This window comes from Siphateles boraxobius, unplaced genomic scaffold, assembly GCF_051911475.1.
Source record: "Siphateles boraxobius isolate OS27281-9 unplaced genomic scaffold, OSU_SipBor_1 29, whole genome shotgun sequence".
In the NCBI taxonomy this organism is placed as follows: Eukaryota; Metazoa; Chordata; class Actinopteri; order Cypriniformes; family Leuciscidae; genus Siphateles; species Siphateles boraxobius.
In genome coordinates this window covers 20,833,451-20,851,947 of record NW_027508908.1, presented here as the reverse complement: position 1 = coordinate 20,851,947, position 18,497 = coordinate 20,833,451, and the positions used below count along the sequence as shown (strand labels likewise).

General features: G+C 37.0%; 1 protein-coding gene across 1 annotated transcript in view; it reads left to right on the top strand.

The window, feature by feature from the left end:
* Positions 1-18,497, top strand: part of vps8 (VPS8 subunit of CORVET complex) — a 138,627-nt gene that overhangs the window by 29,310 nt on the left and 90,820 nt on the right. Inside the window, exons 21-23 of the mRNA XM_077246890.1 lie at positions 12,689-12,911; positions 12,981-13,070; positions 18,369-18,420. Coding sequence (XP_077103005.1) covers positions 12,689-12,911; positions 12,981-13,070; positions 18,369-18,420 — 365 coding nt within the window. The remainder of the gene's footprint in view (positions 1-12,688; positions 12,912-12,980; positions 13,071-18,368; positions 18,421-18,497) is intronic.

The window sequence follows — 18,497 nt, the reverse complement described above, 5'->3', positions numbered from 1 at the left end:
CATTGATTTGTTTTATGTATATTTGCTCACCTGTCTAATAAAGTAAGCCTACATGTTAGAGCTGCGTCTCTGTCAAGTCGAAGTTACTTGCCGACATGGAGCTCTCTGCATCTCGAAAACGCCATGCTGATATTGATCCTCGTTTTATTTCTCCTTTTGTCCCAAAGTCTGCTTGCCATGGTCCATAATGTTTGAACGAAACAACAACAGCGTGAGTGTGCCGTTAGATGTAACGCAGTTATCCACGTCTGTCGCCATGGTTACTTAAACAGGAAGACTGGGCGGGACATAGAGCAGCTCCTCCCTTTTTTTAAGATAGCCAATAGCGCTTTGCTTATTTTACAGTTGTCCAGCTGTTGAGTTCGGCAAAGCCGTATTTGACAGTTTGTGACAGCCACAGTCTAAAAGATTCCCCACTCTAGATTTAATATGAAACTGTTACTAAAGCATAAATATTTTTTTTGGTGCATGCATGGGACTCTTTCTTTTTGGTTCTGTTCCCATATGATTCGCTCCGTGTTATCGTGTCTCTGGACCGGAGAAGAATGTGTGTGCGCTGCGGCAGTTCACGTGACACTAACGAAACGAAACTTTATTCGTCCCAATGGAAAGCATATTTACAATTTCTGGATCGTTCTCTATCCCCTATATAGTGCACTATGCGCCATTCAACATATAGAAAATAATAACCGTGTGAACAAGTGACCAATTTCAGACGCAGATCCAGCGTCTGTTTATAGTGTAGGGGGCGGGACACTTTAGATTCTAGAGATCATTTGATTGGACAGAAAATCTGATGAGAAGGTAAAGCATGATGATGTCATCAAAATCATTGGTCCATATCGGAGCACACTAGCTTATAGATAACAGTAAAGCTAACATTCATTCTAAAAGCCAAACGTATTCAATTTTGATTTCATGGGGACTTTAATACAGTGGCCATTTTGGTTATCCATCGACTAGTTAATATTGAAAATACAAAGTGGAGTGTATCCCTGTATTGAAAGATGAACATAATCATAGACCATGGTATTTAGTATGTGGTATTTCAAGGAACTTCAAAGTATAAAATTACCATGGTCCTTATTCAAATAAACATAGTTTTATTGGTGAATTGTTCTTGTTTGTTCTTTTTAAAGCTCTGCATTTCTTGGTTGGATAAACGATCTGATTAAACATTATAATGCACACACACCATTAGAAAATAATGATGAATGATAAACATCCTCAAATGAGAAAACTGCAACTTAAATGGAAGAGACAGTCTCTCTTTCTCTCTTTCTCTCTCTCTCTCTCTCTCTCTCTCTCTCTCTCTCTCTCTCTCTCTCTCTCTCTCTCTCTCTCTCTCTCTCTCTCTCTCTCTCTCTCTCTCTCTCTCTCTCTCTCTCTCTCTCTCTCTCTCCCCCTCTCTCTCTCTCTCTCTCTCTCTCTCACACACACACACACACACACACACACACACACAAGGTTTGTATAGTATAAATTCTGTAAGAAATGATCAGTGAATTCATATCTTTATAAACAGCACATAATTCATAAATATTTTCTGTTCTTCATGGTCTTCCAATCTCATTGTTTTCATTGCCTGTGGCTTGTGAAGACCTTGGAATAATACACACATGAGCAGATTCATGCATCCACACACATAAACACACACACACACAAAAAAAAAACTGGCAGCACATATCCCTGGGCCAAACTCTCAGACATCTCATTACTGCCCTGCACATCTCTCTCTCTCTCTCTCTCTCTCTCTCTCTCTCTCTCTCTCTCTCTCTCTCTCTCTCTCTCTCTCTCTCTCTCTCTCTCTCTCTCTCTCTCTCTCTCTCTCTCTCTCTCTCTCTCTCTCTCTCTCTCTCTCTCTCTCGTGCTGATTATCATCTCCATCTGTTCTCTCTCTAGAAGTGTGTCAGTGTTGGTCAGTGTCAGCAGATAACCTCATATTCCCTCTGATCCAGGAACAGGGTCCTAAAGTTTTTCCCCAAAGTATGTTAGTGTAGTGCATCAACAGCAGTTTTCCCTCTGCGTTGAAAGTCTCAACTCCAAATTCAATCCAAGTTTTCTATTTCTCACTTTCTCCTAACTCACTTGGAAAGAGTTAACAATAATTAACTCTTGACCATGCCCATTTTGTATTTGCCTGTCAGCACCAGCATTTTTTTTGATCATTAAATGGCTCCTACAATATTTTGTTTTGTGAATATGTAGACAGTCAATATATCAAAAGAAAGAACAGAGCCTCTGCTTTTAACCCCCTAAAAAAAATTTAGCTTTGTTTTTTTTTTTATCAACACTTGAATGTGGGGATGTTTCATAAAAAAAAAAATAAACAGAAAAACTAACAAAAAGCTGAGAAAATTGTGTTTTTGACAAAGATTTCTCCTCGATCAGATTCAGATCCATGATCAAAACATAATTAAGTAGATTGAGTCCATCAACACCCCCAACGCGTACAAAGTCATATACCTCTTTGTGGTTTGACATGTTTCGCTGTAACATTAGGCAGTTTAATGTTTAGTGATCACGTTAGCTTACTTGTGTGTAAACCACTTTACTCAGATAATCTTCTTCACTTATTTCAGGATCCAGAGCTGCTGTATGATTTCAGAAGATTCTAGTTTCTATTAGATGTGTGACAAATGAGAACAGACTGAAGCTAGTCTTTAGCCCATCATACACTGATTTTCTGTGAAATCTGTCAACTGACTTTAAGCAACTAGTTTCAACTCCTTCTAACTGAAATTCTGGGGAAAAGTTATACCACCTGTTTCCCAGATTAGCTGTGGTATAACCCTTAATACAGTGTAGATGACAACAGTTCTTCAAATATATTAAGAACAATGAAATTAGATTGTGTAAAGAAGCTGTACACTTAGGGGAATGTTGTATTACTGCCATTGGTTGTGTTCTTTTAGTTAATCAGATGTTGTGGTAATGTCAGTCGAGCGGATGACAATGCTCTGTGTTGTGTTTCTCATATTATATTATCTCATCTCATATTATCACAGGCCAATTTCCCACCCTGTGTAATTTTGTTTCTTGCATTATCAGTGCCAGTAAAGGTCAGCAGCTGCCTTTATCAGACCTGCCTCATGCTTTCAACCTCTACTCTTCTCTGCCTCTCCTCTCTTATCATCATACACTCATGTAATTCCTTGTTATTGTGTTGTACATGACCAGACACTCCATGGTAATCCATCTGGAAATGATATAGCTGTAAGCAGCAGTTGCCGTTATCTATCAGGTAGAGGAAATTTAAAGTTGAATAAAACTGATAGAGCTCGAGTATTTTGGGTGGTTAACTTTCATCTACTTCTGCAGTTCTCAGTCTTTTTAATAATAATAATAATATTTGAATGAGTCTTCCAGAACCAACTCAGCGTTAAACCAACATATATGTAGCTTTCTTGATGTGTGACAAGAAAATCATAAACTCCTTAAGTCCCTTATAAAGTTGTGGTCAGAATTATTTGCACCCCTGGTAAATATGATCAAAGATAGCTGTAAAAATAAGTCTGCATTGTTTATTATTTTTATTTTTGATTAACTTTTTTTTATTGAAGTAAAATAATTGAAAGTGGGGGGTGTCACATTATGAAATAAATGCTTTTCTCCAAAGCGCGTTGGCCCGAATAATTATTGGCACCCTTTTATTTAATACTTGTTGCAACCTCCTTTTTCCAAGATAACAGCTCTGAGTCTTTTCCTATAATGTCTGATGAGTTTGGAGAACACCTGACAAGAGATCAGAGATCATTCCTCCATACAGAATCTCTCCAGATTCTTCAGATTCCCAGATCCATGTTGGCGCTTCTTCTCTTCAGTTCAGCCCAATCATTTTCTATACGGTTCAGGTCATTTTGTGCTTAGTGACACATTTTTCTGTTGATTTTGATGTTTGTTTTGGATCGTTGTCCTGATGGAAGATCCAACCAGAAGATTTCTAGCAGAGGCCATTAGGTATTGATTTTTTCAACTGTCAGTATTTGCTAGAATCAATGATACCATGTATCTGAACAAGATGTCCAGGACCTCCAGCAAAAAAACAGACCCACAACATTAAAGATCCAGCAGTATATTAACCGTGGACATGGGGTACTTTTTATCCCTGTTTGTACCTAGCCCATCCTGTGGGTTTGCTGCCAAAAAAGCTCTTCTTTTTTAGTTCATCTGACCATAGAACCAGGTCCTGTTTGAAGTTCCAGTCGTGTCTAATAACTGAATATATGAATAATTGTGTCCAATGTGTTTTAGAGAAACATTTATTTCACAATGTGATCTTCCCCTCCACACCACACACACCCCTTTAATACTATTACTTCAATGAAAGGTTAGTTTTTTTGCAAATTTTTTAAATGAAAGAACAAAAGATAAGCAATGCAGATTTATTTTTACAGGCATCTTTGATCATATTTACCAGGGGTGCCAATAATTCTGACCACATCTGTAAATGTATGTCAAGGTCAATTTTGACTTATTTATCAAAAGACATGTCACTTATGTTCATGTCACTCACATATGGAATATTTGTTGACAATTTTATTTTTTATTTCCTCCTAAAAATGTATGAAACCAAACTGAATACAACTATTATATTTCAGAACTTGGCTTATATTCACATGTTAGATGTTGTTTTTAAACTAGATTTTGAAACAATTTCTCATTTTTATTATCTTGGACATTGTTATTGTCAATGACGCACGCATAGATGGAAAGTTTATGCAAGGAAATGTCTAATTTACTGTATGTGCTTGTTTGATGGTTTCTGCTTTTGTCCTCATATACACTGTTGACTCATGTTTGAGGTATAGAGATGAGATAATAGTGCTGTCTCTAGATGTGAAATATACAGCTGTGACACTGTGTGCCAGTTGTTACAGTGTGTTGATGCATTCCCTGATGTTGTCCTGTTTAAAGAGCCCTGCTGTTCACAGAATGCCAGAGTCTCTCAACATAAATGTGTGAATGTGTGTCTGTGTGTTGACATTGTTGTGTGTGTGTGTGTGTGTGTGTATTTTGGGGCTTTCGAAGACCCGTCCCCTTCAGGGCAATGTGTTCTGTCATATTGGGACGAACTGTGAGATCCTGTCACTCTTGAGCAAAACGCGTCTCTGGTAGGTTTTTTCCAACAGAATGGTTTGCGTTCTGGAGCCAGAGCCCATTCTTGGCCAGTTCTTAGCCGGAAAACTGGAGCCTGTTAAAAATTAATTGCGTGTTTCCAAAGACTTGACAAACAAACGGTGACCTGATGCTGCAACATGTTGTTTACCTGACTATAACTAACTAGTGTTAAAACAAACATTGCATGTCCCGGTGTTTGTGCAGGCAGTGCGGCACTTATGTTTTACATACTGGGAGCGATTCTAGTGTACTGGCATCTCTCATAAAACTGACATAGCATGAGTATTTTTGCCCCCCGTTCTCTGACTCAGTCCGAGACCAGCACGTTTTTAGGGCCGGAGATGAGCCGATCTTTCTTTGGGACCGACCCAGATCCCGAATGCGAACCATTCTGGTGGAAAATTGCTATGGGGGGGTCTAGTTCATGGTCATGGCAAACCTGGAAAACTCTTAAAATTGCGATGACTATTAAAATAAATAAAAAAATAAATAGATTTAATGAATGAAATCTTTAAGAGTCATGGAAATTTCTGTCATTATGCACTCAACACTGCTTAAGTGAAATATCCAAAATCATGTATTTGAGTTTATTATAGAAAGAATATATAAACATAAAACATGATAGCCTAGTATTATAGACTAGAGTAAAAAACCGTAATACATAGAGTAGATTAGTGTTGAAAATGGGCTGTAAATTAACAGTTGCTTACCATGAAAATTATTGGCCACAATGCTTTCTTTTCTACAGTATGTTACTGTTTTAATAGAAAACATTGTTACTGTCAGAATTTTTTTTTTACAGATCTGTCAAAGGAAATCAACATGTGCTTTCTTAAATAGTTAAGAGAAGCGTCTTCTCATAAGATAAGGACATGCAGTCTTATAAATAATTATGAGACATCGATTAGTCATCAGTTTGAAGATGTTGCAGAAGTTGCAAGAAAACACCACATCCTGCTGATACAGATTTTAAATTTGTAAATGGTTCAAAAAGGCTTAAAATTAACCCGTTTTATCCTACAGTTAAAACTAACAGATGCTTGCGTGCAAAAAAAATCTCATAAAATGTAGTTTAGTGTTTCATGACCCTTTAAATCTCAACCTCGTAATTATGCCCCAGGTAATTTAGTTTCCCACTGTGGTCCTTGGCACTCTGTTCTCTCTCTTTGTTTTTATTTTACACACATATTTTGACATTTACTCGGTTGGGCTCTTTCTCTTTCTCTGTGAAAGAAATAGGTGAGGAAAAAAATTATATGAATAATAATGTTGAATGACTTTGACTTCCACAATGCTATCATAAAATCATCCATCCTGTTTCCCACAAACCCCTCACTGTAACTGTGTGGGCCAAGTTTCTAATCACCATATAGGCATCAGTAGCCATGCAGAAAATTTCATCATTTCAAATAAATTTCACTCAGCTTCAGATTTATTTGCTCTCTAAATATGGGCTGATACCATGTACATGTAAAGACTCTTTCATCAGAAATCAAAGATAAATGAAGTGTCTTGTATCAAATCAAAATAGAACTCAATTTGTCCTGTTTTTCTTATGTCAATGTTTTTTTTCCCCTAGTGATGGAGGGTAGGGCTCAGAACGGAAAGTGTTGGGGAATAGGGATGGGGAAATCCTGTGCCTTATTTTTTCACATTGAAAGTGTCAACCCAAATTACATGATCTGTAATTTACATGTTTCTTATTTTGACATCAGAAAGCTTTTCTTTTTTTTTTCTTCTTTTTTTAAAAACTTTTCCTCCATCTAGTCTTCTGCACACTTTGAATCATTCAAAATGTTCAAAATAAAGGTAGTCAATTTTTTTTACACCCGCCCGCATGGCTATTGGTTTTCAAATAAACTGTGTGTGTACACAAGGAATTTTTGTCTAAAACTAGTCTGATTAAAAGGTGATTCCGTTGCGTTTGTTCTTATATTTAACAGATTATTAGACATAGAAATCTCTTTTAGACATATAGAAATCTCTTCTGGATCAAGCTGTCAAGTCTGTTCTGGGTTTGAATTTTGTTGTGATCTTGTTTGATTTGCACTGTTTCCAGTTCAGTTTCCTGTTGTTTTAGGCTACGTTTACACCACAACGATGTACTAAAAATGGAAAAGTTTTTTCTTTGCTTTTTTTTTTTCACGTACAGTTGCCATAACGATCCACGAATACGTCTAAAAATGCTGTATAATGCATGCCAGGCCAGTAGATGGCGAGGTCACTTTGTGAAGAAAAACTACGCACCTATAGACGAAGGCTGCGTCCTCCGAAGACCGTATTTGAAGGCTGATTGGTCGCATTTGAAGGCTGATTGCGTCACAGCGGCGCGACGAAGGATGTTCCCAATTCAAAGGCTGCATCTTCGAAGGCTGCATTTGAAGGCCGATTGCGTCACCACGGCGCGATGAAGGCTGTCCCAATTCAATTTCGCATCCTTCGAAGGCCGTATTCAAAGGCCGGCTGCGTGATCGCGGCGCAACGAAGGCTACCCTGATTCAAAAGCGACGCCAAATGCACCCTTCGTTTCCCCGTGAAAGGAAGGATGCATAAATGGATCCTTCGCGGTCTATCCTACCCGATCCTACCCCATAAGTCATTGCGGGCCGTTGACGACACCACTTTTATTAAAAAAAAATGACGGATGCTTGTTCTTGTCGCCTAGCAACTGTGACAGCTACCGATGAAGAGTGGGAGTAACTTTGAACTGCACTTTTTTATATTCAACTGGGTTTTATATTCCCGTAGTACGGAGCCCGGAAAGTCTCTTTTGGGGGAAAAAACAATCCGTGGCCACGGTTGTGCAATCCTTCCCCTCAGTTTATAAACTGTACTCACGAATTCTTAAACTTCCCTTGGTTTAACAAATCGTGCCCACGATGATTCAACCAGGCCACCTGTTTATGAGGGATGCTTTGCATAAACTTGATTTTTTAAAATTGATAATTTCTTCAATTTTCTAAAACTCCATTTTATGGGAGAAAAAAGCTCAGTATAATAGAATAAGCAAAAAAAGACTTCACATATAAAAAAGAAATATAACACAAACACAAGGTTAGGTTTTATATAAAATTAAAACATTCATAAATTATTTTATGATTAACATATGACTGTCTTCAGTGAATTCATTTATAGTTATAATTATAAACACAAATAATAATAATTATCATTATTATTAGTACATTTAGGCTGCATAGAAGCCGCTTTTATCAAAAAAAGGAACAAAGCAATTTGTCAAATGTCAGTCATAATAAATGGTTAGACAATAATAATACAGGGCTAAGATTGTCATAAATAGCCTAACACAACATTTTGACGCATATCCAAGTGTGTGTGTGGAGTGTGGCTGTGGAGGCGCGGACTCAACAACATGCATTTTTATATCAACAGTGGAAAGAACTTACTCCATTTCTGGTCATACAGAAAAGAATAATACATCATTCACAACTAGCCTACTTTTATTTGTGCAAAAACGAATGGACGCAAAAGTACACGGACCCAAGACTAACTTTTTCTACAAATAGCCTACATTATTTGAAATATAATAATATAATGTCCATGTACCTTTGCGTCCACTCGTTTTTCTTTTTTTAACCCGTAATTGAAAAACGAAAAATGAACGGCTGTTAGGCTATTTTTAAAACGCAAAGTTGAGCACCAAAATTTGAATTTGAACTGTACACACCAAATGCTGCGCAAAAAAATAAATAGACGTATTTTCAGATTTTTGTTTATGACTTTTTTCCCGTTTATTAAATATTTGAAATATTCACAAATGAATATGGTAAAAAATCGATTTTACTGGTTTTCTAAGGCCAAATTAGAACCTGGAAATTATATTCGAATTTGTTAGTTTAAAAGTGGACATTTCAAGCTTTGTATAGGTTGGCTATATTTTGTTTCAGTTAATTTTTTGAGAGGCGCTTCAGTTCATGGCGATCATGAAAGCGCGCCCGATTCTTTTATTTTATTTTACAAAAGCACAAAGTTTTCTTGTTATTGTGAGTTTACACAAATAAAATTTTGTATTTTTATAATAAAATATTGTGAGTAAGGGACGGATTGCACAACCATCACCACGGATTGTTTTGTTTTTTCCTACAGATGGAGGGTTTCCCCTCCATAATACGGGGTTGAAATATATATTTACCATATTCATCATTTGTCCATTTATGCTACATAATAAAAAATAATACACTAGCCTACAAAATCGCATCAAGGTAGCCTATATAAGTGAACATTTGAACCATATGCCTATGTAGGCTATGTTTTCTTTTCTTTTCATTACATTATTTACGAAAGTTAACACCCAATACTTGAACAGTTTAAGGTGTAGCCTAATCTGGCAATTCAGGAAGCAGCTTCTGAATTGGGACGCAGCAAACCAGCTCTGGCCATGATCTTGGCTATTAAAGCCGAAAATACATGACTGAAACATCCTCACCATGTCTTCCAGTAAAATATAAACAAAAAAAATGACAATAGCCAATTCTGGATCCATACCTGTTTATTCAATTGTATAAAACGAATTATCAAAATGGCAGCTGTACTCTCGCACCGTTGCTTGGCGCCAGGAGCGGTAATCTGGAACACCTGGTTGCCAATTAAGGAAATCATGCGAAGGCTACATGGTGCGTCCTTCGAAGGACGAATAGGCTGCGTTCTTCGAAGTCCGCGGCCTTCGGAGGATGCAGCCTTCACATTGGGACACAGCTTATGTAATACGCATGTATATGACGTCACCATTTTCACAAATTTGCAATTTTGTAGTTTACACAGAGACAAGACCGATATCGTTTTCAAAACCTTGTACATTGAAACCCGTTTTCAGGCCCCCAAAACGCCCTTGTTGTGTAAATAATTGGCCAAAATGCATAAAAAAAAGATTTGCATTTTTAGTTGAAAAGGTATAAATGTTCATTTGTTGCCATGGTTTTTGAACTGCCCTCATGTGTCACACCTGTGTCTAGTTTATTACCTCGTTTGGTCCCTAGTGTTTCCCTGTGTATCTAAAACCTTCTTTTTCAGTTATTCTTTGTCAGATCTTGTCATTATTATTGTGGTTGTTCTGTTTATCATGTTTTTTTTTTCTTAGAACCTGAGAAGTTTGTACCTTATGTTTATTTTGATTTAAAACACTGCTTGCAAATAGATCCATCACTTTTATTTAGGTCTTTATTTAACCCCAGCGTGACCGAAGCTCAGTTGGATTTTTCTTCTGAATGAGGCGTTCACAGTTTTGAGCTATAAATCGTATTATTAAAAGATTATAAGGCTGCATATAAACATGTGTAAACATGGACTCTCATTTGTTGTGTTCTTTAATGATCTGCGTGACTTTGCAAAGTTGTGGATCAAATTAATTCGGCTGCTTAGGGATTAAGATTTGAGTTCTGAAAGTTATTTAGTAAGTAAAGTAAATTAAGGCAAAGCTAAATGTGACCTTTATTATAATGTGATAATTATTATGTTTGATTGATCATGATCAAGATTGCTTATATTCTGTAATTGTTTTAATAAATTAACAAAAATTTTATAAATTGCTGTTTAGGACTATTTCATGTTTAAAATGGGTTTCAAATATAATGTTAATACACTATATTCACACAGCATTGTTGTGTTTGTATCAGAAGATTACATTAAAGAAAAATATACTATATATTTAAAATACTTTATGTTGATACTACTTCCATTTTATGTGTAAATATTTTTTTAAATAATTTTTAATGATTTAATTTATAACCACTTACATGAATAATTAATAAATCACAGAAAACGTTCATATATATAGTTAAAAAAAAATTGATTCACAGCTTTTGTAAAAAAAAGAAAGAAATTGAGGACCTCTTAATTTTCACAATATTGGTGTATACAGTCTTTAGCTGATCTATGAGCTACACAAGCTTTACACTCCCACTACCTATCATACTGTCACCACAGAGACTTTAACCCCTGTGATCACTTCCTGTTTTCTAGTATAGAGTTCTGTTCCTCTCTCCCTTTCCAGGTGCTTCTGACACTGTTGCCTCAGTAACTGATAAGCCCTTATCACAGTAGGTTTGTTTTTAAATGCATTTCCAGTTAATCAGTCGAATACTTTCAATTTCAGAATTCAAATCGGTCACTAATGCATTATACTGAAGGATGCATATAGTTTGTAGCTGTAGTTTGTATGCTCATTTTAAGGCTTTGTATACTGTGTTCAGTGTTTGTACTTTGATCAAAGAGCTCTTCTATTGCATGTGACAGACCTCTTCACTAGAGCGACCAGTTGCCTATAATATTTATCTATTGCCGGTGAAATTTTGCCTTGCATGATCATTATAAACAGATAATATTTGGTTTATTTTTGAAAAAGGAAGATTTGCAGAAATTTGTAGACTGGAGGTTGATGACAACCTTGTATGATTTTCACATTTCTTTGCATTTATAGCTTTAGGTCATGTGCCTTCCATTGTGTTTTGTACTTAAAGGCAGGTTAGGTGATGTTTTTCATATTATAGTTTTTGTTATACTGGTTGAAACTGTGCTGCATGCGCTGAAGCATATAGTTTAACATGGTTGGTGCTTCAACAGATCCATGTATTTTTTTTAAAGCGTTCAAGACGTTTTACCCAGTGCATGAATTAAATTTTATGGGTATATTGTGAGTATTTTTATTTAGCATAAAGGCTAGTCCAGATTGCAAGGGTCTGCTTAGTCTCTCGTAGCCAGACCTTCAGACTGACGGCAGAAGGTCTGGACTCTATCGCAGCTTTTCTTGGCCATGACCTGCCCAAGAGGACGTTTGACTGACATATAACGCAACCAATCACAGTTAGTTTTGTTCCGTGTCATGTTTAGGGGCGTGACAATATAATGTCGATGTCCCTACAATAACACACCGGTGTACATCTAAAGAATGCGACACGCGTCTCCCAGACATCCTATTGAATCCAACCAATTAGATCACGACTTCAAAACTCCTGAAGTGTTTCCAGAAAAGTGTGCCATATGCATCAGACGTTCAGCCGACGGTCCGTGAGCGTGACGTCTGAGGTTGAGAGAGACTAGGGTCTGCTAAACTTCATAGACTTTACTGAACTAGTGGCGGCATGCGCATGTGCTTCAATCTGCCCAAGCTCCATAGAATATAAGTGTAATATACTGTACATTTTACCATGTTAAGTACGCTTTTTAATGGATGTGGAATGTACAGTAGGCTTGAAATGCTACATCAACATAAATAATTCAATTTTTAGGATCAGTAACTGTAAAGGGAATGGGGTGTAAACATAATATAATAGCTATTTTTAGAATATCATCTCACTAGTGAGAGAGGTTAAGTGTTGAAAACCTGTTATCCTCGTGATGGAGTGGTATCAAAACAATCACTGAGCGATCTTTTGATCTATTGAAGCAATTTTCACCAACACATTTAGATATTCTGATGATGAATTGTAGGATTTTACATGTACTATAAGATTCTGCGTTTATTTTCTACTGTTGTGTATTCTGCTTTTTATAATATTGTGTTTCCAAACAAGTCTTGCTTTTTAATCACATTACTTCAATACTTTCTGCTCAGGGACCTACTGTTTAACCAAATCTACCCTCGGTTGGTGGAAAACTCAGTGGCCAGGGGTGTGTTTCTGGAGAGTCTGGAGCCCTACATTCTGAGCGAGCGGATTGGCTGTCTGACTGCACCTGTCATGAGAGACCTCCTCAGCTACTTCCAGGAGAATGGCATGATGGATAGTGTGGAGGGATGCCTGGTCCACATGGACATCACCAACCTGGACATACAACAGGTGTGTATGTGCGTATTTTTCTGTATTACGAGTCAACATATGTCTACCTAAAAACATGGATGCTTGTAGGTGGTGCAGATGTGCTGGGATAACCAGCTGTATGATGCTATGATCTACGTCTTCAACAGTGGCATGAACGACTACATCAGCCCCATGGAGGTATGATTGTTTGTGTTCAATGTGCTTTGTGCTAAAAAAGTGTTTTAAGGCTGGAATACACTACACGACTTTTTCAATCTGAACAGATTTTAAAACACTTGGCATTGTACTCTTGCCAAATTTGTAAATGGTTATTGAGAAGAATTGGGGATCTTCATACACTAAATGAGTGAGGATCACACACTTTCATGGCACTCAGAATGGAACAAACTCATTCAGAAGCATGCACCTTTATATAGGAGACACATTACAGATGAAAACAAACACGGATGTACCAGAGCTGACTGCAGAAGTTGCTGTGGCGACTTTTTGTTATGAATCGCGAAGAAATCAAGGCAAGCGCTTTTTGATTCGGTCTTGGTTGACGTGGTCCGTAGAGATGTGCGGTTGGCGGTTATAGCCGCGGACTCCGCGGATAAACCGCAGATCGGGCGGATGACGTGACGGAAAAAAATATTTGAATTAAATTCGGGCGGTTTCTAGTAGGGCTGCAACTAACGATTATTTTGATAATCGATTAATCGATTAATCGGCTAGAAATTAAATTAGATTTTTTTTTATTATAACTAAATAAAACCGTAAATCAGGGTATTTATGTGTAAAAGTGTACTTTAAAAAGTGCAAAAGCCACACATTGAGTTTTACTAATATCAATATTTGCATTGTTTTTAATGATAATTGCTGATGGCAAGTTGACAAACATGATTATTGTTAAAAAAAATGATATCCAACATATTATGTTTTAACACAATTTTTGTTAAAACAAATTTACACAGACATGTTGTTCAGATGTGAATATCTGAACTAAAAACAAACTAAAAACATCTAAAATATATAATTCATTTAATTTTTATTTAAAATTAATTATATATAAGGAATATAAGGATAAAGAATATAATATATATTATATATATAATATATAAAAGAATATAATATAAGGATAAATTGATTAAATAAATATAGAAAGACTGAAAACAATTGTGTGAATGTAGAGCCGCAGTAGATCGCGTTTGAAAAACAATTAAAACTTAGTAGACAAATGCTATAAAAAGAGAACGGAATGGAGGTAACGTTACCCAGCAAGCTAACAGGCTTGAGTAAAGGACAGGAGAAATTATGCATTAGTGCACAAGCATTCGCTGAAAACCACTGAGTACAGTGACTAAAAAACAATATTTTACTGCTGCTGTTATTAACTGCCTTTATATTTAGTGCTTCACTTTGTAAACACCGTTTTAATTTAACCTATTTCTGCGGTAGCGCTATTTTAATCCATCACTTACGTTGCGAGCGAACTGATTGCACAACCTGATGCTCGAGACAAAATACAGACATCCCGGAAGTCCCGGGAGTCTCCCGCATATTGATTGCGGCTCCCTAATGCCCGCGAATTAGTTCAAACTCCCGAAATCTAGAGCGCGCAAGCAAGAGCGCGCATGCGAGACAGAAGAGACTGCTCCAAACCGTGTAGCGCGCTCGCTCGGCAGAGCGCCTGAGGGAGAGAGACCTTGCGTGTGTGTGCGTACCAGTAAACGCTCCCCGTGACGTAAGCAGACCAACTAATCGATAATGACATTCGTTGACAACGATTTTCATAATCGATTATAATCGATTTTATCGATTAGTTGTTGCAGCCCTAGTTTCTAGTCTTGTGGCTGTCATCAGCAGCGCCTTGTATCAGCGGATGGCGGACGGGAAAATTAGTCAAAAACGTTGGTGCGGATGGATGGCGGACGGATGATGAGTTTTGTGGGCGGTTGCGGGTGAAATAATAGCCCATCCGCGCATCTCTAGTGGTCAGTATGGCAAATTAGTATGGCTAACCTTTTAAGTAAATGGGCTGATACAATATGTCACTACAATGTCTTCTAAAACAGCTCAAAATATCAAACACATTTGATATCCAACTGGATGGAATCATAGTCTGAAGCTAAAAATAATCAGAATCTGAGCAATGGCCAAAATCTGCAGACTGGCTCTGACATACGGCAACTAGCATGATCTCGTCCAAACTGCAAATTGGGGCCAAAAACTGGGCAAATGTTATGCATTCCAGCTTTTAATTCACACTCTGATGGTCTAATTGCCACATAAAGCAGAAACCCGGTAAGCCGTTGGGGACACCTCAAGGGTGTGTGTGCACATTTTTGATGTGTACACGTGAGTTTTTGCCCATAGAGTGTGGGTTTTTAGTGTGTGTTTCTAACCATTAGGCTAGAAAAGAAGATGAAAGGCTTGTTGTCAGAGGAATCTTCTGAACCCTAGATGAAAGGCGACCGAGAAAGGGATTCATTTGTTTCATGGCCAAAATGTCACACAAATACACACTGACCAAACACTTGTGTGTGTTATGCTGGATTATGTGACCATGTCTTGGAAATTAGACTACAGTGTTGTATACATTTTCATCTTCAACACGATATGAGAAACACTTTCTCAGCAGGCTGCATTATGTTGTGGAAATGTTTTAAAGAGGTCATAAACTAAGAAATCTAATTTTCCTTTATCTTTTGACTTGTAAGAGGTCATCATATAATAAGAATATCCTGTAAGTTTCAGGACTGAAAACTTCCTTATTAGTCCAAAAACAGCTTTTATTGTAACCAAGCCCAGCGAAAGAATCATTGTGGAATGTGCCTATGTAATAGATAGGATAAAGACCGCCTCTGCAGAAGAAAATCAACGACCACTTCATCATTGCAACTTTGGCCCCGCCCACTGGCATGTTAGTGAGTGTTAGGAGAGAGCGATACAGGATCACTGGACTAAAAATAACATTACCTTTCAAAGGATCTTAATGCTAGGAATGTGGTTATTTATTTTTAACAATGTGAATGGCTCAGTTCATTTCAATGTGGAGTCGCGCAGGCTTTGCAAACTGGCTTTTAAGATATGGACTCGACATAAATGTCACAACATGCAAGGAAATGTTTTAATTCTAATGCCTGATCTGTGACCAGTGATTTATACTATGTAATGATTCAATGTACAGTCAGATGTCCTTTGTCAAATGTTCACTGGTTTCAGTTAGGGATGTTAATTTTCTCAAATTTCCATGATCAATCGTCGTTTAATTTAACGATCAATTAATCTTTAAGCCTTAATACTGCAATATGTGTCTACTGCAACAACAGCATGACTGGATCTGCAAATGTTCCTCAAACTGACTAATATGTGTCACCAACGCCGCCTCAGATGCGAATGTGTACTTTCTTCCTGGAATAACGCCTTGAAAACGACAACTAAAGCCAATGAATTCACAACGATTTACTAAAATTGTGTTCTCATGTTATGTGAAAGTCCCAATCATAGTTATTATTAGTCGTGCATTGCTGTTTGAGCTGCGCGCTAAATGAACACCGGTAAACTGGAGTACTTTGCTAGCGCGTTATTTAACTCAAAGAAACACATCCTATATGAGATTAATCAGATACATACAAAATAAACATAATATAACAAATTATATCTGCACAAAATGACGGGAATGCACAGGTGAACTAAGTTAGGTGCCATTCAGAATGACTCATGTTGTGGACGTGCTCTTCCTGGAGCAACGGGATGAAACACGGAAACCAAACCCAATTAATTCACAATGTTTTATTACAATATTCTTCTCTTCATAATGTTATGTAATTGTAATTTAAAATGACAGTCCCAATCATTATTAGTTGTGCATTGCTGTATGAGCAGCACACGCTGAAGCTGAAGATGATTACCGCACGCTTTACTACAGCGTTAAAGGATTAGTTCACCTCAAAATGAAAATTTCCTAATAATTTACTCTTAAATAAGTTTTTTGAGGAAAACTGTTGCAAAGTTCAGGGAAGAAGGAGGCGGGAACCGGCGAACATTCACTTTACTAAATACTAAATACACTAAATACTTTATTAAAATAAAACAAACACAAAACAAAAAGAACCGCCAGCAGCCCCTCGCGGACGACTGCTGGCTACCAAAATCAAAATCAAACAAATAAAACACAGGCCTGTTCCTCTCCCGATCATCAACGTTGTCGCTCCTTTATTATTCCGCTCCTCCGTGAGAGATGCGAGACCGGTGCGTCCCACAGGTGTCGCTCATTAACACTTACGCCACCGGCCTCGCGCCTCGTCCTGTTCGCCACAAAAACATTTCTGTATTTATCTTCAAATAATGGACTTCAATGACAACCACTGTTTTGAAGTCCAAATCAATGCAGTTTCAAAGGTCTTTGAAGTGCTTGAAAATGCTGTGCACGATCGCAGCTGATGAAGAGTCTTATCTAGCGAAACGATAGGTCAATTAAAAAAAAAATATATATATACATACTTTTTAACTACAATTGTGCGGATTGAGCTGATCTGCAACGTGCTGGGGACTACGTCATCTGCACACTAGAAAATATATGAAATAAGTAGGCCTAGGGCTGCCCGTGCACGATTAAAGTTTTTTTTTAGTCGACTAGTAGTAGTTAATTTAAGCCATTAGTCTAATCGCATATTTATATTAATTTAATTACTTAAATATATATGGGAAAGAATACTAAACCATAATGAGCGTTTTCGCAATTTATATAGCCTATTCCGCATCTCAAGTGCACGCATAAAGCTTGCCACAAATAACCGGCAAAAGTAATGATTATGCATGAGACATTTTAATTGTTTATTATTAAACTAGTGTTTTCTGTGTCGGTGTCGGCTGCAAAGATAAAGCCTCCGTGTCCTGATTATATTGTCTGCTATATTTGCTGCTTATTTATTAAATCCAGGCAATTGGTTGATGAAACATTAATTGAAATTAAGATACAATTTATACTAAATGAAATTCACTTTAAAGAAAGGATTTCTAAAAAACAAAACCATCCATCTTTCTTTCTTGACTCCTCTTGTCACACTATCTTACTAATCTCATGCGGTTCCATTTTCATATCAACATAGATGACATTTAAAAAAAAAAAATTCAAACATAAATATGAAACGTATATTTAAGTTTTATTTAAGCGTCACACCGTTCCGCTTTGCTCACAATGCTCTGGTGTGTAGCCTATACATGCATGTGTGCAAATCAGAGGGCTAAAATCAGGGTAGGAGAAATGCTTTTTATTTCTAAATTAAGACCATTTTTGATGTAATGATGTAAATCACACTAACATTATAAGTGCACCCCAGGAAACATTATAAAACAATAAAACAATGCAGTTCATGACCACTTTAAGAGTTAAAGAATGAAATCAAAAGGGACCCCATTTACTTATTTGTTGACTTGTAACAAATATTATGTTAAATAAATTATTTTACTTTTATTTTTCCTGCTTTCCAGAAACTCTTTCAGGCAATTGGTCCTCATCTGCAAGAAGGAAAGCCTCTCACAGGTAGAACAGAGAACTGAACTACACCTGAACTACATAAAAAAACACATCCCACATACGGTGACAAGATGTCCCCATTT